This window comes from Ascidia mentula, chromosome 1 (assembly GCF_947561715.1).
Source record: "Ascidia mentula chromosome 1, kaAscMent1.1, whole genome shotgun sequence".
Lineage (NCBI taxonomy): Eukaryota > Metazoa > Chordata > Ascidiacea > Phlebobranchia > Ascidiidae > Ascidia > Ascidia mentula.
The window spans coordinates 23031773-23055956 of NC_138566.1; the positions used below are offsets into that span (position 1 = coordinate 23031773).

Below are 24184 nucleotides of genomic sequence, written 5' to 3' on the forward strand. Positions count from 1 at the left end.
GCTCATGACGACGGCATGATTGTCACGTACTACGAACAAAACATAAACTTTTGCTGCCCTATGCGACTGACGGCAAATAAAGCCGATGTCTTTTGTTTTGCACAGAACATGACGAAATCAATCGGTAACAAAGAGCTTCTGTCGTGAAGGGTAGCAAAAGTCGAGGAGGTGGTTATGTGTAACAATATACTTCTTTTGTTTCTGACAGCTCGCGCCAATCCCGTTCACAAAAGTTGGTCTTTCTTGTTATACCAGTCAGAGTTTCATGAAACTCGAAGTTAGATGCGAATCAGCACGTAGCGCGGTGGAGTGTCACAATTGGATTTGTAAAGTACAGAGAAGTAAAAACCTGTCTTTGTTTGTATAGGTGCACGTGTAATATCAAGGGTACGCAGAGTGATAGAAGCAGGCACTATTTTGTGGAATTATTTACATCCCTTATTGCAATCCAGTTATGACTGTCATTGGTTAAACTAAAACGCTTAACACGTATAATGTTGCCAGGCAATATATAAATAAAAAGTCTCAATGAGAGCTGCAGACAGGTGTACACACTGTTTCGACCTGTAAGATCTTATCAGGGTGGCTATGTTGATTGATACCTAGTTTGGTACCCAACATATCGACGATTGACCGAAAGTTACCACAAAGTAAAATCTGCTAGCATGTGCCACAGTTACAGTTACTTGACCGATGATGTTGGCAATCGTTGGTGTATGGGTTGAAGGCCATGACCAATTAACCACCGCTATGATAAGTGTTTACAAAAAAACAATGAACTCTATCGAATCCAAACATGTCATATTATTGATGATAGCAAAGAAAAATCTTTTTTTTCGCAAAGCTAATGGTGCCCAGGTGCAATGCAGATATCACTTTTATTGCGTAAAGGATTTAGCAAAATCTTGGGTGATAAATCGTTTCTTCTGCTCAAACGTGATGCCGCGGCCGCGCAAACGCCGTAAAGAAGCGTGCTGCAGACAAACCCACCATGCCATGCTCCACAAATGGAATTCCGTATTGTTAATGGTGTTTTTACTGTTACCTTGCCAATATGAACAAAAGCGACCAAAGTTCTCATGACAGAACAAAAGCATTAAGTTTCCATTCAATTTTTTGAAGGACGTGTTGACCCGATCTGGTGCAGATGGAAACCACCCCAACCACGATAAGCTCATTGTCCACAACAATATGACTTTCGTAACTTTTGTGCCAAGAAAGGGATTTACCGCGTTGCACAAATATATACTTCGAATCGGCCGTTTGCTTTCAATAAGTTTGGATGTTTAGTCTTGTGGCATGTAATCTTTATAGCTCTTTGCTGGAAAGAATCAGTACTTATTTTTGATACTTTTAGCGTTTAGCGATTATTACCTTAAGTCGGAATATGGCCTCATAAAAGCCTAGGTTTAATTGATTTAAACCCAAAGTAGATGTTTCAAATTTTCAGATTAAAATATACGAGCTGACTATTGGGAGAAGTGAGTTAGTCTCTTGGTATTTTGAGTCGATATAAATGTATTTTTACCAAAGAAATACTCAGACACGAGCACCATTTGAATAAAATAGTGAAAGCTATATTTGGTAAGCCTTAAATTGTATTTAGCTGTCGTTTAGCTAACATACGACGTTTAAAATTTGTAGGAATTCATTGTTACACTTACGAAATGCTGGAGGGTTGTCAAACAACTCTAGGGCGACACAATGCGGCGATTTGGTGCCGTGTTGTCTTTTGTTTACTTTTGTTTGGGAGTTTGGTTCACGGACAAGACGGTGAGTTACTATCTTTTCTTTCGATAAACGACCGTTCTATGCAAGATCTAGCGCTAACGAATCGCAAATCATAATTTTGTCAAGGTGAAGTGTTAATTTCATTGCTATTCAACTAATTTTCAAGAATATTTTCGCAGTCGCGTCTGAAACAGATGTGATCGTGCAGAGGCTCACATCCGCAGATTTGACAAGACACATTCCATATTTTCACCGCTACCTCTACGACGACCCGTCCACCCCCATGTATAGAATTCAGAGTGGGGGGAATGTCATGTACTACGGTGGCAACGAGGTTAGGTGATTTATATTTTTACGAACATCTTTGAAACGCAGATAATGTTCTATTTTACAACAAAACATACATGGATGTTTGCATGCAACAAATTTTATTAATGCAAGGCGATAAAAGCAGGCATAAAACTGCCCGTTAGACGAAGCGTGTTGAAACAATTTTGCACTTTACCTTCCATTGATTTTTTACTCGACATCGCTTGTTTTTGCGCAGGTGCATTATTCAGCAGAAGGGGGAACTAGTCTGGTCGCATATAACCAAACATACAGGTAAATAAAAAAAATAACTAACGTAAGGTAGTATTTAAAAAGAATAACAGAACTGAAAAGTTGTATCTTTTGATAGTGGAACAAACTACACATTCACCACGCTCGCTGTGCATCCTTTTCATGCCTTCTTCTACATAAATTCGTCTGATGAAGCATCATTTGCTATTCAGGTAACTCTACCATTATAATTTTAACATATATAGTTGGTCCAAAAAGAAAAAACCCACACTTTTTGACTACGACTCTCGTGTTATTTACGCAACCATAGGTAAGGTCATACCTTGCAACATACGGCGAAGTAACTTCAGACAGCTTTTCTGGCTCGGTATCAAGCGAAGATTACGTGTTGACGTTCGAAGGAAATCAAGTCCACGATGTATTTTCAGCAAGTGTGTGCGAAGTCTACTTTTACATTGCGAAGGTACGGATATACACACAACCTTTGCGTAAATACTACTTTAATACATTCCTTTGTAGGTGGTGCCTAAACTACCGCCATTTTGCTTAAAATGCTTTCAGTACATGTTTTTGCGCACGATTATTCCAACGCCAACGTAACAAACATTTTTAAATTTTCCAAATTAATAATGACAAAACTGCAAGCTCATCGAATAAATTTGGTAATACTTTTACCTTCAGAAAAACAACGACTTGTCGTTCAAGTTTTCTGCACCGTCGCAATCGTACTGGAACCGACAAACTGGAGCTTCTCTCAGCGGAACACCCAATGACGTCATCTTCGGATTTGTTCTTCTTTCCGCGTAAGTCATTTTTTTAATTAATTTTCTCCTGCAATAGTGTCGAGAACCTCGTGTCTGCCAAAATTTGTTTCAGTCACGACTGCTCTTCGCGCATAAACGAACGCACTTTATTTTTCGTAAACCACGCAACATTCAAAGGCACAAAAAGAAAAAAAAGGACACGCTAACACCGCTTGTGAAATCACGTGATGGGGCACATAGGGAGGCGCTGCAGTTACAACAAGTTGTTGTATGGTGCCGGAAAATACACGCATTGTTGTTAATCATTAGCAAATCCGCTGTTTTCATGTATGGACCAAGAAAGAGCCGTTTGCCCAACGTTTTGGAGAAAGGGTTGGACAATGGCAAAGTACAGTAATTTATGCCAGAAGAGCAGTCGTGTTAAACATGTGGTATGCCTGGCAGCAAAAGTAGCAAAAAATTTATTTTGAAAGTGGGTGCCCGTAGACAAACACCTTGATCAAATTACTTTTTATTTTGGTTTGTACACAAGGTTTTAAATTAGCATGAATGCAGCTAGCAACGTCCATTTCAATGATGAAAGCCTCAGTATTGCTTGTTTGTTGTGGTCATTTTTGTATGTACTGTTTTCGCAGCATGGTTATTTGCACTCCCTTTGTAGATGTTTTCGAAGTTTTCGAATCACATACATGAACTTTTAACTTTCTTTGTTGTTTTTTTTGAAGTTTTGATCCAGGAAGTCAAATCACACAATCTCAGTTGGAAGCAACCATGCTCGACATGCTGACTACTGTTACTACAGGCAGTGGTACAACTTTTGTCTTAGGCTACCCTGTTTTTCTGGCTTTACTTCAAAATTGTTTTTATTTATCATGGTTTTTCACAGACTCTAACAAGTGTTGTGTTTCTCACAAATATTAAATAGCGATTGTCTCGTGGTTTACATTAAAAAGTTTTAGACATTTTAACAATCATTATATTCATTTGTCTGTAGGCACTGTCACCACTACGACACGACCTGTAACGACGGATGAAGGAAGTGAGTACTTCGAAGACTGTTTACGAAGTGGAATAAATATCGTGAAACCGTTATCGTATTTCATTTGCAGTTACGAGGGAAACACAATTAATTTTGGATCGTCTAAAATCGTGGGATGTAACCTGTCACTTATCTGATTTCCAATATTACTTATACGATGACGTCACACCCCCTATCAACAAAATACATACCGGACATTACGTAAGATATTGGAAAGCTTATGCTGGAAAATTTGTACAAGTAACTATATTTTTTTGATAGATATCATTCTTAAACGACAACGAGGATATAGTTTTTGCCGACTACAACCAAACATACAAGTAATCGTAAATTCCCAGCGAGTGACTTTGAGTACAATCGCCCCATTTTGTCTCCGCAGTCGATCGGGATATTCCTTTTCAACGCTTGCAGTCCATCCGTTCAGTGCATTTTTCTACATTAACTCCACGGACCAAAAAGAAAGGAGTTACACTATAAAAGTAACATGAGTTTTTAATTTTTTACCCTATAACTTACTTACTTGTTACGGAAAGGTTTCGATTTTTGTGAAAAAAAACATACAAAAAAAACACCCATTTGGTTTGGAAACTCGATTTCTTTTTGCAGGTCTTTTCAAGCCAGCTTTGGGGGTTATCTTGGCGGTCACGGTCATCGACATTTTCTGGATCGGTTTCAAGCGGAGATCACGTGTTGACTTTTCAAGGAATCCAATTGTTCGAAGGTTTCACACCGAGTGTGTGCGAAATCTTTTACTTCGTAGCAAAGGTAAACAACCGCTCCATCGCCTGTTTTCAAAAATAATCTTGCTTCGGTAACAGCAACAGCAGATTTAAAGGGGGGGGGGATATTTTTGCTATTAGTTCTGCAGTTTTGCACGTTACTGCCCATGATGTCATTTGTAAGGCACTTATCTTTCCTTCTTTCTTATATTATTTTTATTCGCACCAAATTATATGGTCACGAATATCATCACACAAAAAATGAAAAAACGACAACAAAATGGACCGAAATGTTTCATAAAAATAGATAATCCTAGATCTGTCAAAAAATGGTTTTGTATTTGAAACAGTAGTATTTTACAAAACGATATGTTTTACTGTCCTCTTTCTACAGGAGGAAAGCGGTCTAGAGTTTGCTGTTAATGCAGTTCCAAACTATTGGACCAGAAACAATGAAGCCTTTCTTTATGGAAACGCAAAAGATGCCATATTGGGTTACACGCTTTTGTCCACGTAAGGTTTCTCGAAAATTTCAAATCAGTAAAGGAAAAAAATAGTAATGTTTAGATTTTAAACTGAAATATTTGCTTTTAGTTGTTTATAACCATGTTATAATCATGTTTGAATTTTAGCCGGGAACCAGGTGGAGAAATCACGCAAAAAGAACTTGAAGAAATAATGCTGGGTATGCTCAATGTCATCACTACTGGAAAAGGTAGACAATTTTGTCCTACTACAAGTTTTGTACATAAAGTATAATATAATTTTATGTTGTAGACACCGCCAATTGTAACGGAGAACTGCAGCAGAATGTGACTGGTAAACATTTAATGAGGAAATTTATTAACAAATTTTCTAAAGAGTTCTGCCATTGCTATACGAATTTTTTATATTTATAGCTTTGCCGGAAGTAGATGTTATTCTGCAGCGACTTAGCTCATCCGATTTGACACATGACATTTCGGATTTTTATTTCTATGATTATCACTACAACGATTCAACTTCAATGTACAGAATCGAAAATGGCGGTGATAACATGTACGAAGCAGGAAACTACGTATGGGATATTTTCTTTAGTTTTGTCCTATTTTTGTGACGCACAATCTTTGTGACTCAGATATATTACATTGTCAACGAAAAGCGAGTCCAAGCTGAGTACAATAAAACATACAAGTAAGTGACCGAAACACGAACTTTTGACGCAAACTTGTCAAATTACTTTGTAGCTGATCCATTTTGTTATGTATTTGATATTTATATCGCCTACTTATCGTTGCAGTGGTTCTCACTATTCGTTTATAACGTCCGCACGTCACCCATTCACCGCCCTTTACTACATTAACTCAACTGATGAATCGCAAGAAACTTTTGAAATTGAGGTAATGAATAATCTTGTTATGAAAATCATTCACCATTATTGATTAATCCCACTGTAGTTTGTTCTTTCTTTACTTTAACTGGGTCAACATACTGCAAAGATACGTGAAATGCATACGTACCTCATCGACTAACATGTTTCAAAAAGTAAAAATTATCAAGGTGATTTCGCGAATTGGAAACGTTGAGCAAAACTGGAACGGAATCATAGAGAGTAGACTTTCTGGGAACGTATCGGACGACGAGTATGAATTGAATTTCCAAGGAATTCAAATATCTGAAGGATTTGCACCAAGCGTGGTTGAAGTTTTTTTTTACATTGCAAAAGTAAGTACGATCACACAGTCTCACACATCGTGTCCATTATGGTTTTTGTTTACTATGTTTTTATTAGTCTACAAGCGGACTGGATTTTACTTTCGTGGATGGTCGGTTATGGGATTGGCAGGATAGGCGACATAGAGCAACACTTACAGGAAATCCTAAAAACGTTTATTTTGGTTACATACTCCTTTCCACGTAAGTGCACTTTACACGATATATGGGTACAGATGGACGAATTTTCCTTTTCTGATGGCGTATGTTTTGTAGAATATTACCTGGCCGAGAAATTACTCAGGCTCAGTTGGAGGCCACAATGTCAAATATGCTGAGCGTTTTAACAACAGGCGTTGGTAAGCGAGAGGACAATATTGTTACTGTGAGTACTCGAATATTAGTTGATAAGACAAACAACTTTTTTGCGTAGGAACAACTTCAAGCAGTGCGCCACAACAAGATCCTGATGGTAACACCTTTATGTTTTTATTGATATATTCCTTGTTGGATTGATTAATGTTCGTTTTTGTGACTTTTGTGCACCTTGTTGTAATTTAGGCATTTTTTGAATTGTCAGCAACTAATGTTATTTTGTATCAGTCACTGAGAAAACTGCGGCGATTTTGATGCGTCTGCAATCTTCCAGTTTATTGAGACACATTTGTGATTTCCATAACTATACATATGATGACGTCACACCGCCGATCAACAGTATTATCAGCGGAGGAGATGACATGTTTAACCGAGGAAATATAGTAAGATTTAACATTGGAACAAACGTTCGAAGTTTTCAATGTTTTGCAATGTTTCCTAGATATATTTTGAAGCGGACGAGGAAACTAAACTTGTCGAATATGATCGCACTTACAAGTAAGTGTTTTGTACGACAGTAAATGCCAACTAACCATGCATTACTCGATTGCGAATCGTTTTGGCTTGTTATGTTCTAGCCACCTAGTGTATATGATTTTCTGAGCAACTGCCCCTTTCTTTGCTTTCAGCGGTTCAGATTACACATTTACAGCCCTCACCATTCATCCGTTCATTGCAATGTTCTACATTAATTCCACAAATCAGACGGAGAAGACATTTGCCATCCAGGTTTAGTTTAAGATTTAAACATTCTGTGTTTACCTGCAATGAATAATGTATTTCCACTATGTTTTAAAATGTCTGCACACTCTGTCTACATAACAATCCTATGTATCTTAAGGTGTGGTCACGATTTTTTAACGGGAGGCAAAGAAGGACCCAAAGTGGTTCTGTATCAAACGACGACTACGTTCTGACCTTCGACGTTGTCCAAATGTTTGAGGAATTTCAGCCTAGTGTAGTTGAAGTCTTTTTCGTCATTACTGAGGTAATTGGAAACCAATGACAAGTTTTTTTAGCGCAATGTATGGTTAACTATCAAAGCGTAACGACTAACAACTCAATAGAATGCAACCTAACAAAGCGCATACTTTACTAATATTTTCCGTGAAAAGTTAACCCAACAAACTCTCTGAAAGCATGGAAGCTAAGTGTATTAAAGTAGTTTGGTTTTTGGATTCGTGTGGCGAAATCGTTTAAACAAATATTTTTTTTATATACTATTATCCGTCAGAAAGCTAACCAGTACAAAAAATTTTTGTTTACTCACACATTTGTAGAAAAATCAAACCGAAACCATGTTGGTGGTTGATGACTGGAATCGAAACAATCAAATTCGAGCAACACTCACAGGCATTCCTCGAAACATCGTATTTGCATACATGCTGCTTTCAACGTAAGTCTTTTAACATTTGCTTAAATACGTGCTGATTTGCGGTGATCAGCGCCAATTATTTGACGCAAAATATCAATTTTTATGAGATGAATTTTAAATTCGTTGTGGAAAATATAGTACTTAAGCTGGAATCCAACCTAATGTATTTTAGTAAAAGCCCAGGAGAGGAAATCATGTTATCACAACTGGAAGCAACCATGTTAGACGTATTGGTGACGATTACGGGAGGCAATGGTTAGTGTATATTGTGCATTTTTTCTGGAACCCAAATCGAATTGGTATCCATGTCGTATGCCTCAACCTCCAATAGCATCAGGAGAAAATTTATGTTTTTCCAAAGCTATATTTGTTTAGTTTTTGATTTAATCATCAATGTTTTTTTTTAGTTTCACTTGCTGAATCAGAAGAACCAATCGATCAATCGGGTAAGTCATTGTAATGACCTTGAGCATCCACGCAGTTCCAAAGCATAAATCAAAATTTCACAAAATACTTATGCCTCCGTGACTGTTGCTGTTGTAACAAACGTGTCATGCTGCAGTTGCCCAAGAAGCAGAGTTGCTGAAACAACGCCTTGAACCCGGAAACTTCACCCGACACCTTCACGACTATCACCAATACACGTATGATGATAACGACAGTTCATCAATGAACCACATTAATAATGGAGGAGAAAACACGCTGCGAGAGGGAAATTATGTGAGTTGTTTCACTTTCACATCTGCTTTGATCTCGTTGGTTTGATGTCTCCTTAATTTTCAGGTGTTCTTTATCGTCGATGAAAAAAGGATCCTCGCTACATACAACGAAACATACCTGTAAGTTAAGATTACACGAAACTGTTGCGATATCGCAATGTATTTAGTGCATATTCGTCTTTGGGGGCAACCACATGGTCTTTTTTACAAACATGTAACTTTGTTCCCTGGTTTAATTTTTGTCAGAGAAAATGTGATTGCACCGATGCAGATTAAACGAAGCTAGGAACTAAATATAAAACTTGTTTTGTTTTACAGTGGGTCGAATTATTCGTTTATAACGCTTGCTGGTCATCCATTTCTTGCCTTTTTCCACATTAACTCAACCCAGCAGACAACAAGAAGCTATTCAATCGAGGTGATGTATTTTGTTATAGTCATTGTAGAAAACCACAAGAGACCCGAATTATTCCTATTGATCAGGTTGTTTCAAGATTGTCATCGAGCAGTTCGTCCATGAAACATGGTTTAGTTTCATATGGAGATTATACTTTAACGTTTGAAGCATATCAAGAATTTTCCGGGTTTAGCGCCAGTTATTGTGAAGTATTCTTTCATGTTACAAAGGTAAGTGGTGTTTTTCAAAACGTTTTCAAAAACTTTGGACCATAACAGGTCCACTTGGTTTAAAGTGATATTTAAATCTTTACCTGTGGCCCAGTTCATTTCAATGCTTCACTTTGTTCTTTAGAACCAAAGTGGAATTCAAGTGTCCTTTTCCATACCTTGGACCAGTTGGGAAAGACGAAGCAAAGTTACTCTTAATGGGTTTGCTTCAGCCGACATTCTGGGTTACGTGCTGCTATCTACGTATGAAACTCGATGTTAACAAATTACTGATACTTTATAATTTACTCTTATCAATTGATTTTTGACCTTATAACTCAGTTCATTGTTTGGTTTCTTACAACTGTAACATGCGAACACGTTTTGAAATCAATGTCATCGCAAGATGATGCGAAAAAAATCTTTAACATATGGTTACACACCAAATTTTATTTGTTTCAGTAAAACACCCGGCCGTGAAATCACTTTGCCTCAACTTGAAGCAATAATGCTTGATATGCTGTCAACCATGATTAGCGGCCAAGGTTGTAGCCTATTGGGCGTATCTCAGTGTTTTTGAAATTAACCTTCCTTGGTTTTGTTACAGGGACGGATTCAGTCGAAGAAACAACTGATCCAGAAGGTTAGTGCAGCTTTAATAAACTAGATGTAGCACAATGTTTGCGAAGTAGGGCTGGAGGACATGATAAACCCATTTGTTGGTCACCCATCAAAATCATGACATTTAATTACAATTATTTATGTGACTGGTAATAAAACTCATTATAAATGTTAGTGGAAAGCTTTTGACTCGGGTGTAAATATTTTATTAGAATAAAGTGGAATCTGAAAGCCTGGGTAAAAATGTTTGATATCTACAGGTTTCGCAGATAATCAAAACAGTTTTTGCTCCACAGTTGCCCAGCAAACAGCACTTATTTCACAACGATTGGAATCTTGGGATATATCTGGACTATTTCCTGATTTTAACCGCTATCGTTATGACGACGTCACTCATCTTAACAACTTTATGGTGAATGGAGGGTCCGGAGGAACGATTAATGGATTTGACCAAGCAAACTACGTAAGTCGGTTATTCAATTCTGCTTAAACAACTATGGCGTCAATATAAAAGCGAAAGACTTGATAAGTCTAAAAAAGTGATCGATTTAAAACATTTTTCTAGAGTGAATATGCAAACTTCTCATATGAAGCTTTTTTATATGTGTTAGATTATCTTTGACGTGAACGGACACAGTGGTTTGGCAGAGTACAACAAAACATACAGGTAAGTACAAGTGCATGAGAATTGGTTTTATAATCGTGGTAACAAGTATTCATGCATTTTAGTGGTCCCCACAGCACGTTTACGACGCTGGCAGTTCATCCATTCCACGCGTTCCTCTACGTCAACTCAACAAATCAAACCGAAAGTAGCTACAGCATTGAGGTTATTTTGTCTGATTAAGATTTTAATACTACGTTCTAAAATAACATGTTCGATTCCGTATTACATTCATAAATTGAGTTTCTTAATAAGTCCATGTCTATATCTTAATAAGTCCATGTCTATGTGAGTCAATGCATTCAAACTGGATTAAAGTCACTCACAACCTGCTTTGGCATGCAAAAAGTGGATGACTTCTGCTTACGTCATTGTTTTGTTTTCCTTTTTGCGTTACACATTTTGTGACATTATGTTATTGTTTCATTCATTACATGGTTATACTTCTATATTTATAGGTTTTGTCAAGGTACATTTCTGTGTACCACCAAAATGAACTGAGTGGTGTTGTTTCAATCGGTGATTATATGTTATCCTATCAGGCAAGACAATCTTACGGGGGATTTCAATCAAGTTTTATTCAAGTATTTTACTACATTTCTAAGGTAAGCAGATTGCAATCTTGAAAATAAATTTTAAAAAATACCTAAAACATGCTCAATTCACTTAGCGTCACGCGGAGTGGAAATGCTTCTGAACAAAATACATATAATGTAACACAGAAAAAATAATTACACCCAACTATTGTTCTTTAATTGTAGTTTAGGAATGTTTGTGTGTATGCAAATGTGACATATTTTTCTTTTCAAAGAAAGTTTTTTCTGTGTCTTAGAACGAAATTGATTTTGAAGCTAATTACCCATGGTACAATTGGCCAAGGCAAAACAAACAGACTCTTACTGGAAAGGCCCAAGATGTCATTCTTGGTTATACTTTACTATCAGCGTAAGTGGAAACTCAGTTTCGTCACCTTTAGTTTTTTTTGAATGGCACCTCCCGACTGGCAAAATATACAAAAGGCAGTGATTGACAGTGAAACTAAATCTGAACCCACATATGATGCGACGTTCCGCGTGGTTTTGAAGGTTTTCAATAACAATAAACATGACCTGAAACACCTTTAATAATACTCTCAGTCATAAACAGACGCCATTGCGTTATTTTTATAGGCAGGACCCAGGGCGTAACATCAGTCACGAACAACTCGATAGGATAATGGAGGATTTGTTGTCTATCGTGACTACAGGCAACAGTAAGACAAAGATGTGTTGATACTGTGTTTTTTAGTGAAATTCGTTTTGTTAACATCATATGCCCTAAACGGTGTTTATTTTTATTATTGTGAGAGAAAGAGTGTGTTTTTTCAACATTTCGAAATTAAAGTAGTTTGTACACTACCTGGGAAACGGAATATTAAAAGTTAACGAAAAAAGGTTTGATTTTTTTTTAACTTGGTAAATAGAAGTCGGATGTATTTCAGGTTCTCGCCAAAATGAGGAACAGTACAATCAAGAACGTAAGTAACACCTCATCGGTTTTGTATTCTTCGAAAATTTGACTCTAATTTCACCCAGCAAAATAACTTTTTGTACTACTGTAATTGTCATTGAACCTTTCGCGTGTTTCCAGTTGCAGAAAAAAACGGGATTATTGCAGAGCGGCTTGAATCCTCTGATTTAACAAGATGGTTGCCAGATTTTTATGAATATTTTTACGATGACGTCACCCAACCTATAAACCACATTGTGAGCGGCGGAGAAAACATGTTTACCGACGGAAACTACGTAGGAACTGATTTTTATTTTATGAAAATTATACTGGTTTGATTTTATTTTATTTTTATTTTCTAGATACTTTTTGGTGCAAATGAAGAAACGATTTTAGCGGAATACAACAAAAGTTACAGGTAAATTTAACAGGGCAACTGTATTTTAAAAGGGCACAATCATCCCTGACCGGTTTAGCTCAGTCAAATTGCCGTCCCGGAAGCATCGCTGATGGCTTGTATGAGTCCTTTGCCTCGCACTATTACGCGTATTAAGATGATTGATGAATGGCATTTAGGAAATTCCAGCTAAATTTGCCAAACTTTTGATGTGTTTTATGAAGCAGTTACCCACTTTTTTTATTTGATAGTGGCGCACATCACTCTTTCTAATAACCACGCCAAAAAAACACACTTTAGAAGACACAAACGTAAACACTAGAGGCGTAAAGGAGCTGACGATAAAATGCGTGTACCATTTTGTTCCCTAGTGTTTCTTTTGATGGTAGCAATATTGTCTTGAACTTTCAGCGCTTCAGATTACTCGTTTACAACGATGGCTGGTCACCCTTTTATTGCAATAATGAACATCAACTCATCAGCTCAAACGAATAGCAGTTACTCTATCCAGGTAATTCAAAACTCTTTAAAAATGTCTTCGAAACTTTTTGTCTTATTCCCATAAAAATCTTGTTTTTCATCAACCTAAAAACATTAGAATTACTGAAGGCAATTTCTAACGATCCTGTAATATATCCTTTTTATGCAATAGATGTCGTTGTACTTCGGTGTTAAATGCCCACTGTACATGCCCAGGATATCCTGGGTTCAAATCCCGGTGTGGTCAAAAAAAAAATAAAAAAATAAAAAAAAATGCTAATTGTTTCTCACTTCGTGTGTCTTCAAGGTTTGGACTGAACAAATATCTTCATATGAAAGGAATGAATTTACAGGATCTGTGACCAGTAACGGTTACGTTTTGTCGTTTCACGGAGTTCAGTTTTTCTATGGATATACCCCAAGTGTTTGTGAAGTCTATTTCTACGTAACAAAGGTAATTGAACCATAAACACTACATGTTTGTCAATGCAGAAAAAACATAAAATTTACCCTATAACCTAAAAAACAAATATTTTTTCTTAAAATCCACAGACTACATTTAAAAATAAACAAATTGTCTGATTCGACCATTTTATTTTTAGGCCCAACTTCAACTTGACATATCACTTTCTTTGATATCCTATGGTACCTGGCACAGACAAAGTGGAATTGCCTTAAACCAAAATGCCCATGATGTTATCCTTGGATACACACTTCTTTCAACGTAAATACAAATACATCAGCCTTTCTTGTTTCCATACATCAACGTAATTTCGTGTTCCCAACCACTTTTCTGCTACATTTCAGACAGAAAATAGGGCGTCAGATCACAACATCCCAAATGGAGAAAACGATGCTTGATTTACTGACGACTATAGTTGTTGGGAATGGTGAGTGGCTTTTATCGTTCTTGATAAATTTTGTTTTACCGCATCACAATTTAGAATCTGGGGTAGACCTTTTTCTTGCAAGAGAAAAAAAAGTGTATGTGTTTTCCAGACGTATTTGAATGAAATATTTTTTCTTGGTGGTTTTTTAATTTTCTCATTTTCTGTTCAAATATTACACGAAATAACTAAATCATGCAATGTTTGTGCAGTGACTGCATTAGATCAACCGGACCCAACTCGTAAGTAAATCATTCACACATTCAGTTGTAAACGCTCAACAAACATTCACCAATATTTCTCCACTTTCATGTTGGTAATGATGTCTAGTGGAAAGAAAAGCGGAAATTCTTTCAAGAAGCCTTCAGGCTTTGGACTTAACGAAGCACATCGAAAGATTTTACAATTATCAATATGATGACGTAACCCCTCCCATTACCAACCTCATGACTGGTGGAAGATCAATGTATCATGAAGGAAACTTTGTAAGACTGCTTCCTCCCAATTTGTAACCAAATTAGTAATAGATGTGATTCTTAGGTGTATTTGTGCGCCGACGACGATAAGTTTTTGGTAGAGTACAACAAAACGTACAGGTATGTTGGTCTGTGCTTTGGTCAGTAATTGTTTAGGAATCAACTTTCTAAACATTCTATAGTGCGGCAAACCACGTGTTCACCACATTCGCTGGCCATCCATTTACTGCACTTTTGTACATCAACAACTCAACCGATCAAATCGAAAAAAGCTTCTGTATTGAAGTAAGTCAGAAATCGTCAATCTTTGCTTCGCATTCTTTTGCTGCTCTTCATGTTTTGACGGTTTTTAATGAAGGTGTTTTCGAATGTCCAAAGTCAATATTACTGGTATGGTAATGGCGAACAATTCTCCCTTCCTTTCAACGGATCTGTGTCAAACGACGATCACCTTATGCATTATCAGGGAATTCAGTATATTGGTCGATTTGATGCCAGTGTATGCGAAGTTTACTATTATATTTCGAAGGTAATCTACGTAGTTTTACTGGTCGGTTGTTTAGACTGTGTCTAATCCTGAATCGTAAATGAATACTTCAAATACTTTTGTTTGTTTTCAGAGCTCAGCTAACATTGATTTCACCTTTACGTATCCTCCATACTATTATGGACGAGAAGGAAACAAAGCTGTTGTCAGTGGCGATCTTCGCAATGTTATTATGGGTTATACACTATTTTCAACGTAAGTCATAAACCTTGGATTTGATTGTAAACCGTCACAATACGTTGCGAAATTTTTATCCATAAACTGTGTGCTTGTTGGCAGCCGTAGGTGTTTTATATAAAGTGAATAGCAGATTCTATCATTGTTCTCACATTCACGTTTGTAAACAATTCCACAGCAAAGAATTTAATGCCAAAATATTTCTACAGTAAATTATGCATGAGCATTTGTTACTTATTACTACAATTGTAAAATATCTAAAATAACTGTTGTTGTTCCGTTTTACATTTTCACGACGTTATCGCTTTTCTCCCTTAAAGATTTCTTCCACGCGAAATACCGAACGATGAATTGGAGGCAGCCATGCTTGAATTATTGGAAGTGCTTACCTGTGAAGGTATAAAATATTCCGTGATTTTGCAGAAACCGATAATGCCTTAGTGGGAAAAACGAATTTTTCATTGTTTACAATAAACTAGATGACTCCAATCCGAAGCACCTTGTTTCTGACTATTTAATTCTTCGAAATTTATGTAAATGACCTTAAAGTTTTCAATGAAATTACCACTGAAAATGTGAACATAAGTTTTTGTAATAATTACAATTTGAATTTCATTCACAGCGCCATGTTTTGTTTTTATTTTTAGATTGCGATCCAAAAGAAGAGACAACTTCAGGTTTGAAAAGCAACTTATTTTAATCTAAAAATAAATAGTTTTTTAACAGCGTTTCATGCCCTACAAATGTTACGATTGTAGGCTGAAATTAGTACAAAACTCATGTAACAAGCTTTAACGTTTTGCAGTGGATGGCTACCCAGGCACAAACGTGATCCTATTGGCTATAATCAAAAAGAATGAAACCACGGCAACGCGCACCTATTTCATTCAAGTCACTGGCGGAACGGAAACAAAATCCCTCACGGCTTTTGACGTCGAAACATTCTTGATCACTGATCTAACGCCGGAAGTAACGTACACGGTTGTGGTGTCTGTTCTTAACGACGGCCTGCTTGACACCGCCTTAACTCTAACTGTTGCCACCAGTAAGTACCAGGTGGCTGGTTTAATCTACGTAACTGGTCGGGGTAAACCACTTGCAAAATTGTATGTAAAGGATTCAATTGACCGCAGAAAAACAACATTCAAAAGCTTGTTGATAATACCAAATTTCTTTCTCTTTTTCACTTTCCAGGTTTATCTGTGCAGTGTGTCTGTGCAATGCAATGGCATTCACAAATCAGTTCTAAATAATAGAGTGTGATTTTCAGTGAAAACATAAATCATAAACATTCACCCGTAGAATGTGTATGTAATTTTAACCTTCTCACACCGTTCCAGCGAAAACCTGCACCTTGTCCTGTACAAACGCCAACTGCATCGCGTTCAACTCCACAAGGACAGAGTGTGTTTGCAAGGTTGGATACGAAAAACACCCGAATCAGACCAACGTATGTTTGGATATCGACGAATGCCAACTATCATCTTGTCCTGAAGATTCAACTTGTTCCAACAGTGATGGCTCATTTGCATGTCGTTGTCCCACTGGTCTCCAGCTATTCGATGGCCAATGTGTGGGTGAGTATTGTTATAATTAACCACATATATGTTTCGTTTTGAATAAGACAGAAACTGAAGATGATGCCATCAGGCGAAATTAATATTTCTTAAATAAAGATCTTATGCTGGTGTGATCGCCGGTTACTCCTTTCGGAGCCCTAGGAATTAACCACATATATGTTACGAATTCGAACACTCACATATTGCATGTAATAATGAAAAAAAACATTTACTTATATGTTGAAATTAACAAACCGATCTGTAGAAAGCTCAGATGGTCGATATTTTTTAGAAAAATATATTTCGCCTAAAAAAGGCATCATCAGTTTCTCCAACTTCTTTGAATAAAACTGGATTGATACGTTGCGCGATCGACAGGGGCCGTCAAATTGATCCATTTTTTTCATTCTGTAATCAGACTATAAATTTTCTCATTGGATTTTTTTTTTGTATGTTACAGAAGCCAATATTTGCAACCAGGAACCTTGTGAAAACGGGGGAACTTGCACGACGGGTAACAGTAGTTACTCCTGTAGCTGTCCCGAACATTTCTTCGGTCCACGGTGCGAGTACTACACAAGCCCATGTCTGAACGTACCTTGCCAAAACGAAGGAACCTGTGTTGATTTATCCGGAAGTTTCAGATGCGACTGCATTTCAAACTACACAGGTTATTTATTACTGAATTCAAAATAAATTTATAGCAAACTATATTTTCTTGACTGTGGAGAACTTCGCAGTTGCTTCGATAATGTTTACAAATGAGAAATCTTTCAAAAGACGGTTTCTTGAGGTTTTTTGAGGTTCCTTTTTCCTTAATTCCAACAAAAACATATTTTGACCACGTTCTAAGCAAATTTGGAGTACTTACTTTCCTACGCCAAAACTAATCTTTGAACGATATGCTTATGTGTGTTTTAACTCAATGTTACAAACAGGGTCGGTATGTGACGTAGATGTGGACGAGTGCCACCAGGGTACGTTTAAATGCGATCCCAATTCTCAATGTCAGAACACAATTGGTGATTATAAGTGCAATTGCAACGATGGATACAGGTATGTTCTACCAATTCCGTTTGTTGCGGAGTAGTAGTTTTATGAAAGTCACACCATAATTAATTTTAGCGCCACAGAAATATAAAGAGTTCTGTGTCATCAGTTTCTCGGTTCTATCATCAAAATTATCTAGTTACTGATTAGCTAATCCATTTTACAGAGGTGACGGAAGAGATAAATGCTACTTCATAAGATTATTTGCTTATGGAGAAAGTGTGAACGACGAAGTTTTGACGATTTCAGACGACGTTGCTTCTCCCGTACTCAAGTATATTCATCACATTAAATTATTTTACCTCAAATGCAACAATTCTGATCATTACTGTTCAAAAAGTATGAATTGTAATAATTTCAAGATGGTCAACACCAACGAGAAAGAACTGGGTTGTTATCCCTGTTCTGTTCAATATAACGCACTTAAGGGCCCAGGTATTAAGCCACTTTTTGTACCACATCGCATACAACCATACGAAGTACTACCACCATATGTCGCAACAACGTAGTGTGTAATGTCGCGAGTCTTTGCTGTGGATTCGGTTCAAACTTTGTGATCCACTGGTTGAATTAATCGTTTCAGGGCGTCGTTTGATATTCCCTTTGGAACTAAGACCTTCAGCAACATGCGCGTGACATCGAACGGTCTTATAACACTTGGACTTGGCTCCTGGTTCGTTCAGTATCTCAGCCGTCCCTGGTACAACGGATTCAGCTTCTTTGACATCGGGATGATTGCGCCGTTCTGGGACAACTTTCATCCGAGTACAAATAACAATGGACGCGTTTATTATCAGGTACTGACATCATTATTACCTGTGATGCTTTCTCGTGTCGCAGCTTTCTAAGTCTAAGTGCCCAGTTTGTTTATCCGTTCAGTATTATTTTGCATGTTGTCTGTTCAAATCGTCTTGTTATGCTTTGTTGTTGTTTGGTTTTCTTTTGCTGTTTATGTTGTATTTTCTGTCGTTGTTGTTGCTTAACAACTGACCTTCTGGCCTGCTATGCATTGAGGCTTCATCAGGTTTATTTGTGCCAAGTTCAATTTCTTGGACGTCATTCAGGTCACGGTCATTTGCTTTAAACGTTGTCTTTTGTTTGAAGGTCTATAACAAAGGAGAGGCCACCTTGACGGAACAAAGTGAAGCTGTGGTCGGAGAAATTGCAACGAGAATCAACAATCGGTTCGATCGCCAAGATTTCAATCCACTGTTCGTGCTGAAAGCTACCTGGAATAAAGTTGTCATGCACGACGAGTTCTATCATCGAGACTATGTAATATGAATAAAAGTTTGCATTGGCAGACGTACTCATGGCAAATGTTTCACAAGTACATCCTTATTGGCTTCACTGTCAAGAACACCACATTTCCAACTTGGTAACCTAAATATAAAAGCCATGTAAAATCAAGTGATATACCAACACTTCTAAACCGAAAATGTCGATAAGACTTTTTATAATTTATGTGCAAGCGAATACTAACATTGAAAATCAGAATTTCACGAGTTCCTGATTTTATCAAAGTTATGTACGCAGCCAAGTACGTTTCAAGCCATCATAGCAAGCGACGGTGCCGACACCTACCTTATCTACAACTACAAGGAGGATGCGATGATGTGGGACACGCGCAGAAGATATCCGTGGGGAAACCGAGCTCTGATTGGATACAGTTTTGTTTTGGGTCAAAGTTTTGTTGAAGTTCAGGGAGATTATAGACCCGACCATAGAAATCAAACCGGAGGTGAAACTTTTTAAGTTTAGTTCGTATATTTTACGCGAAATGAGACAAGTTTCAGGGTAAGTAATCCGTGCAAGTCTAAAGAAAGTGGAAAAAGTGCTAAAACATTTCATCCTCTTCATGGCGGATTTAATAAGACATTTTGCGTCCTGTCATTTAAATTAATACTAAAATCGGTTCGAACACAATAGCGTACCATTTTACTTAGCAATATTTTTTATATACGTTTTTTTTCAGATGATTATACGTTTTATTGTTTTGCAGGCGGCCCGACCGGTCAATACTTTTACCACGTGGCGAAAAGAATCACGAACATACAACGGGCAGTAGCCACTCTCGAATGCGTCTCGTGGTATGTGAGAGAGTCAAGCAACCCTTGGGCACCCGATTATGAACCATGTCCTTGCACAAGTTTGCAAGCTAGAAGAGATCCAAGCTTCACGTGGTCAGTGGACGTGCGGCTGTACTGGAATGCAAGAGTTAACAAGTACCATCCCGACTACTACCGAACTGCCAGTATTGAGGAGTGGGCTTACGATGAAGGTACGTACATGCTGTCAATACTGCGTGACTCTTTGCTTACAATTACCGACCAAACATGATTATTTTTACCTTCAACAACAAGGATTAAAGATTTAATTTCACACCACTTACAGTTAGTTGAGTTTATGTTTAATCCAATTGTAAGTTGCAGGCGATAGATCACTCAATTTATTCTGTAATCTTATCTAGATACTTTAAAATGGTGAAACTATACAGTTGATTACCAAAATACCAATCTACACAATGAAACGTGTTATAAACCACATTTTGCAGTGGGACTCTACAACTGCTACCAACCACGAGTAAACACTGGTCCAAGATGTTGTTACTCCCCACGATCCAACACCTTCTCACCGTTCTGGGGCTGGTGGAGTCAAAGCCCTCTCATATCTGGGCCTCTGTCGAGTCGCTACGAGCGGAGTCAAATCCCTATCTTTGAAAGAACTTCGTGGTGGTCCTGGGTTTCCTTTAGAGATGAGGAACTGTTCAGCGCGCAATTCAACTCATCCATGCGTAAGATTTGGGGGATTTTTTTTATGAATGACTGTTTTGTGAGCTTGCTTTTTTCGCTTGGATTGAACTATGATACACAAAATAAAAAGCAAAATTTTATTTTAGTTTATTTCGATAGAAAACGATCTCATTCCAAGACGTCAATGCTGTGTGGAAAGCCAAAGCCAAACTTTATGCGACTTATATAAAGCTCTGCGCCCACCGGCGAATTGTACGGGATACGTTCCACGGAGAATTTGTGAGTTTTGACGGTTAATAGTATGGTTTTATCACAACAAGTTTTACTATTTTATTTACCCTAATTACGTTTAAAATGTATTAAATTGTTTTCAATCAGATTTTTTGAAGACAAATTGTTTTGAACACAGCAGATGAAAAGCTTTAGTTTCTAAAAGTGGCAATTACACTTTTTGTTTCAGCGTTCTTCTGGGGAGACCCTCATATTACGACCATCGACGGCGTGACGTACAGTTTCAACGGTTTGGGGGAATACCACATGGTTTACGCACCAGGAGTTTTCTCCTTGCAAGCCCGCACCAAAAAGGCAAAGAAGGAAGACATGACGGACTCGGACGCAACTGTGTTCGTGGCATTCGCAGCGAAGGATCTCGCATCAGCCGACTCCGGCACAGTAAACTGCATTTTGAATTCTTATACCTCATAGCCAACGACCTGTTTATGCAACCGTTAAAACAGTTTCCTTACAAACGGATTCGAAAACAAATGTTGTTTTTTCTTAAAAACAAAACATTCTGAAAACCATGTAAGTTATCTTAATTGAACAGAAAAATACATGATTGGTTTATTGTGTTTAAAGCTTCAATTTGAAGTTGACTTTGACAACGAGAATGGCGACGGTGTGATTGTCAAAGTGGATGGAAGCGTTGTGAACAATATTACGGACAGTAAGTAACGAACCCCAATTTTGATGTATAAAATCCTACGTGATTGCGACGTAAGTTACATGTTAAATGTTTCAAATTTCTACCCGTACAAAGACAGCTTTCCCAATCTATTTGTGCATAGGTAAATACCTTTAATAATGCCGTATTTTTGACAGTGTACCCAACGTATCAAATTAAAACACAATTGTTTATTTCCGGTGGAACAAACTACTCTTGCTATACGAAATACGTTGTTATCCAAAAGGCTTGTAGGTTAGCGGGCAATGCTTTTATAAACAATATTCATGCTAAAGGGTACTGTATGCAAAAAATCCCTAACCTTTAACTCACTTGCTTTATAATGATCATTACTCGAAACTTACATATTTAATAATCGTTGTTGTGAAGGTGAAACCATTGTTAGTGAATTGAGTTTAACCCAAGAAAACGGAACGTACACAGCTGTTTTTCCATCCTCCCAATCCCTCACCATCACAGCGAGCAACTATCTTCTTGCCATGCAGTTTACCGGCGACACAAAGTCCATGCAAAGCATCTCGAAGGGCCTTTTGGGTGAGAAAAAAGTATTTTCTTTCAGCAAAGACAAAATACTGCACGACATGTCAATTGCAAACTTTTTTTTTTTTAAATTGTAGTTTTTTTTAAAAAAAAAAGCTTTTTCGGTTATGTTCTGATGTCCAAGTTTAACTTTGACTCTTTAAACTTCCAAGTTTAACTTTGACTCAAGGATACTGGGACGGTGATAAACAAAACGACTTTGAGATGAGGAATGGAACGACCATGAATTGGGAATCCCTACAACCTACAGAAAACCTGGACATCTTGAATGGAACCCTGTCAGAGAGGTTACTGTATCCATTTGGATTATCATGTGAGAAAAAAGTTCCAAACTTTTACTTTTATCAAAACGCTATTGCATTAAAAAACAATCGGGACCTTAAGCAAACTAGGAGTGTTCACACAAAAGTGAAAATGCTAGAGGCCCTGATCTTCCGAAAATTGTGCTTTGACAAACCTGAACATGCTTACAAACCAAAAGGTCCATTTAGGCCAAGCAAAACCAAGTTTTTTATGGGTCTACTTTTTTGACAGGGAAATTGCACAACGCAAGCGAAAGCTTTTTCAGCTACAGCAGTGATTCAATGGACACATTTGAAAATCACAATCCAGTTAATGGGGATGCGCCTCCTTTCCTTGAGGATCTCGTCATGGATCAAAGAAATTCGAGTCACTTTGCACAAGTTCTGTCAAACTGCACGACCAACGGCGTTGTTTCAACCACTTGTCTCTATGATGTTTTGACAACAAACAGAAGCGACATCGGAGAGAACACGAAGTCCGAGGCGGAAAGCACAGAACAAATATCGAGGGCAAACGGTGAGATTCGAACAGATTTCCATGCGCTCGGGTGAAAGAATTTGTCGTGTTAAATTCGCTTGAAGCATATGCTATAATAGTAGGATAAGCCTAAAGTTTTAACCCGCCCATTGTCCATCGTCAATTTCTGTAATGCAAAAGCAACATATAACAATCAAATAGAAAAGCAAAACGTTTACAAGAAATTAAAATCTGCCACAGCTGCACATTTGCCTAAATTACTACTAATCACTGCACATTGATACGCGTAACACAAATAAGTCAACAAATTGTGTTTTCTCTAATTTGTATTCATTGCAGCCAACTCCTTGCCCGTTCTGGCCGTATTGGCGTCCACGAACATACAGATGATGAACGGTAGATACACCCTGATGGCCCAGATTAACGAGATTACAACTTTCGCTGTGACAGCTGATGATGCAGACGGGCACGACGTCACGTTCGCTTTGCAACCGGAGGATTCGATCCAGGGAGTTTCTATAAACATCAGTGAGTCACATAGTGGCACGCCTAGAACTTACGTTAGTGCAGAAAGTGATGATAGGAAAAGCAACAAGTGAAAGGTCATGTGATGTAATACCCAAAGGTAAATGGTCCCTATAAGCCCCGTAAATTATTTTTCACTGCGTCGTAATAAAAACTGGCAATATCATGAAAATGATAAACTGCTCGATAAGGTCTTGGAGTTGGAGTTGCATGTTGTTTAAGTCACCAATATGATTTTATCGGTTTTCTTTCAGCCAGTGGAGTGGTTACTTGGACACCCACGACCGACCATCGGATTACGAGCACGACAAATCGTACACTGACGGTGATAGGCACTGACAGCTTGGACGGACAAACTATCCTGCCGATCAATGTGAAACTTTGCGTTTGTCAGAACGGAGGAACTTGTCTCTTCGGCGATCCAGTGTTGGGCAGCGAAAATTATCAGGTTTCAAAATGTTGTGTGGTGGTAGGATAATTGTCCCGTAGAGTTCTAAACACACAGAGATGTTGTGACTATTGTAGCACCGAATCCCATCTTAATATCAATTGGTTTATCATGACCCTGTGTGGAAAAGCGAAAATTATCAGGTTTCAAAATGCATGTAGTTAGATCAGAGTTGTAGAGTTAATATCTTCATGACCATTGTGCACAAGCTCCAAAGCCGCGAGAGTACCGTATCTTGCATTGGTTA

The 24184-nt window shown here is 37.7% G+C and overlaps 1 protein-coding gene across 1 annotated transcript in view; it reads left to right on the forward strand.

Moving 5' to 3' along the window:
* Window positions 1-1451: 1451 nt before the first annotated feature.
* The window catches only part of LOC145915535 (uncharacterized), a 30371-nt gene continuing 7638 nt past the window's right edge, over window positions 1452-24184 (forward strand). Inside the window, exons 1-76 of the mRNA XM_083002736.1 lie at window positions 1452-1584; window positions 1645-1773; window positions 1911-2065; window positions 2279-2334; window positions 2411-2504; window positions 2603-2755; window positions 2974-3095; window positions 3782-3864; window positions 4051-4095; window positions 4166-4296; window positions 4357-4415; window positions 4475-4574; window positions 4702-4860; window positions 5209-5327; window positions 5447-5529; window positions 5592-5633; window positions 5714-5871; window positions 5932-5987; window positions 6094-6193; window positions 6354-6518; window positions 6586-6710; window positions 6783-6865; window positions 6940-6978; window positions 7110-7264; window positions 7324-7379; window positions 7511-7610; window positions 7723-7869; window positions 8162-8277; window positions 8429-8511; window positions 8664-8702; window positions 8819-8976; window positions 9040-9095; window positions 9294-9393; window positions 9459-9602; window positions 9727-9845; window positions 10044-10126; window positions 10189-10224; window positions 10499-10665; window positions 10814-10869; window positions 10932-11031; window positions 11325-11471; window positions 11699-11811; window positions 12036-12118; window positions 12347-12382; window positions 12496-12650; window positions 12717-12772; window positions 13163-13262; window positions 13539-13685; window positions 13834-13955; window positions 14039-14121; window positions 14331-14360; window positions 14449-14603; window positions 14659-14714; window positions 14777-14879; window positions 14953-15123; window positions 15215-15336; window positions 15639-15715; window positions 15966-15995; window positions 16124-16363; window positions 16659-16895; window positions 17338-17547; window positions 17816-17933; window positions 18094-18201; window positions 18511-18724; window positions 19032-19202; window positions 19464-19668; window positions 19930-20208; window positions 20482-20721; window positions 20840-20959; window positions 21141-21352; window positions 21539-21626; window positions 22014-22178; window positions 22354-22497; window positions 22719-23003; window positions 23304-23492; window positions 23744-23937. Of these exons, the coding sequence (XP_082858862.1) occupies window positions 1668-1773; window positions 1911-2065; window positions 2279-2334; window positions 2411-2504; window positions 2603-2755; window positions 2974-3095; window positions 3782-3864; window positions 4051-4095; window positions 4166-4296; window positions 4357-4415; window positions 4475-4574; window positions 4702-4860; window positions 5209-5327; window positions 5447-5529; window positions 5592-5633; window positions 5714-5871; window positions 5932-5987; window positions 6094-6193; window positions 6354-6518; window positions 6586-6710; window positions 6783-6865; window positions 6940-6978; window positions 7110-7264; window positions 7324-7379; window positions 7511-7610; window positions 7723-7869; window positions 8162-8277; window positions 8429-8511; window positions 8664-8702; window positions 8819-8976; window positions 9040-9095; window positions 9294-9393; window positions 9459-9602; window positions 9727-9845; window positions 10044-10126; window positions 10189-10224; window positions 10499-10665; window positions 10814-10869; window positions 10932-11031; window positions 11325-11471; window positions 11699-11811; window positions 12036-12118; window positions 12347-12382; window positions 12496-12650; window positions 12717-12772; window positions 13163-13262; window positions 13539-13685; window positions 13834-13955; window positions 14039-14121; window positions 14331-14360; window positions 14449-14603; window positions 14659-14714; window positions 14777-14879; window positions 14953-15123; window positions 15215-15336; window positions 15639-15715; window positions 15966-15995; window positions 16124-16363; window positions 16659-16895; window positions 17338-17547; window positions 17816-17933; window positions 18094-18201; window positions 18511-18724; window positions 19032-19202; window positions 19464-19668; window positions 19930-20208; window positions 20482-20721; window positions 20840-20959; window positions 21141-21352; window positions 21539-21626; window positions 22014-22178; window positions 22354-22497; window positions 22719-23003; window positions 23304-23492; window positions 23744-23937 (9153 nt within the window). The 5' untranslated portion in view covers window positions 1452-1584; window positions 1645-1667. The remainder of the gene's footprint in view (window positions 1585-1644; window positions 1774-1910; window positions 2066-2278; window positions 2335-2410; window positions 2505-2602; window positions 2756-2973; window positions 3096-3781; window positions 3865-4050; window positions 4096-4165; window positions 4297-4356; window positions 4416-4474; window positions 4575-4701; window positions 4861-5208; window positions 5328-5446; window positions 5530-5591; window positions 5634-5713; window positions 5872-5931; window positions 5988-6093; window positions 6194-6353; window positions 6519-6585; window positions 6711-6782; window positions 6866-6939; window positions 6979-7109; window positions 7265-7323; window positions 7380-7510; window positions 7611-7722; window positions 7870-8161; window positions 8278-8428; window positions 8512-8663; window positions 8703-8818; window positions 8977-9039; window positions 9096-9293; window positions 9394-9458; window positions 9603-9726; window positions 9846-10043; window positions 10127-10188; window positions 10225-10498; window positions 10666-10813; window positions 10870-10931; window positions 11032-11324; window positions 11472-11698; window positions 11812-12035; window positions 12119-12346; window positions 12383-12495; window positions 12651-12716; window positions 12773-13162; window positions 13263-13538; window positions 13686-13833; window positions 13956-14038; window positions 14122-14330; window positions 14361-14448; window positions 14604-14658; window positions 14715-14776; window positions 14880-14952; window positions 15124-15214; window positions 15337-15638; window positions 15716-15965; window positions 15996-16123; window positions 16364-16658; window positions 16896-17337; window positions 17548-17815; window positions 17934-18093; window positions 18202-18510; window positions 18725-19031; window positions 19203-19463; window positions 19669-19929; window positions 20209-20481; window positions 20722-20839; window positions 20960-21140; window positions 21353-21538; window positions 21627-22013; window positions 22179-22353; window positions 22498-22718; window positions 23004-23303; window positions 23493-23743; window positions 23938-24184) is intronic.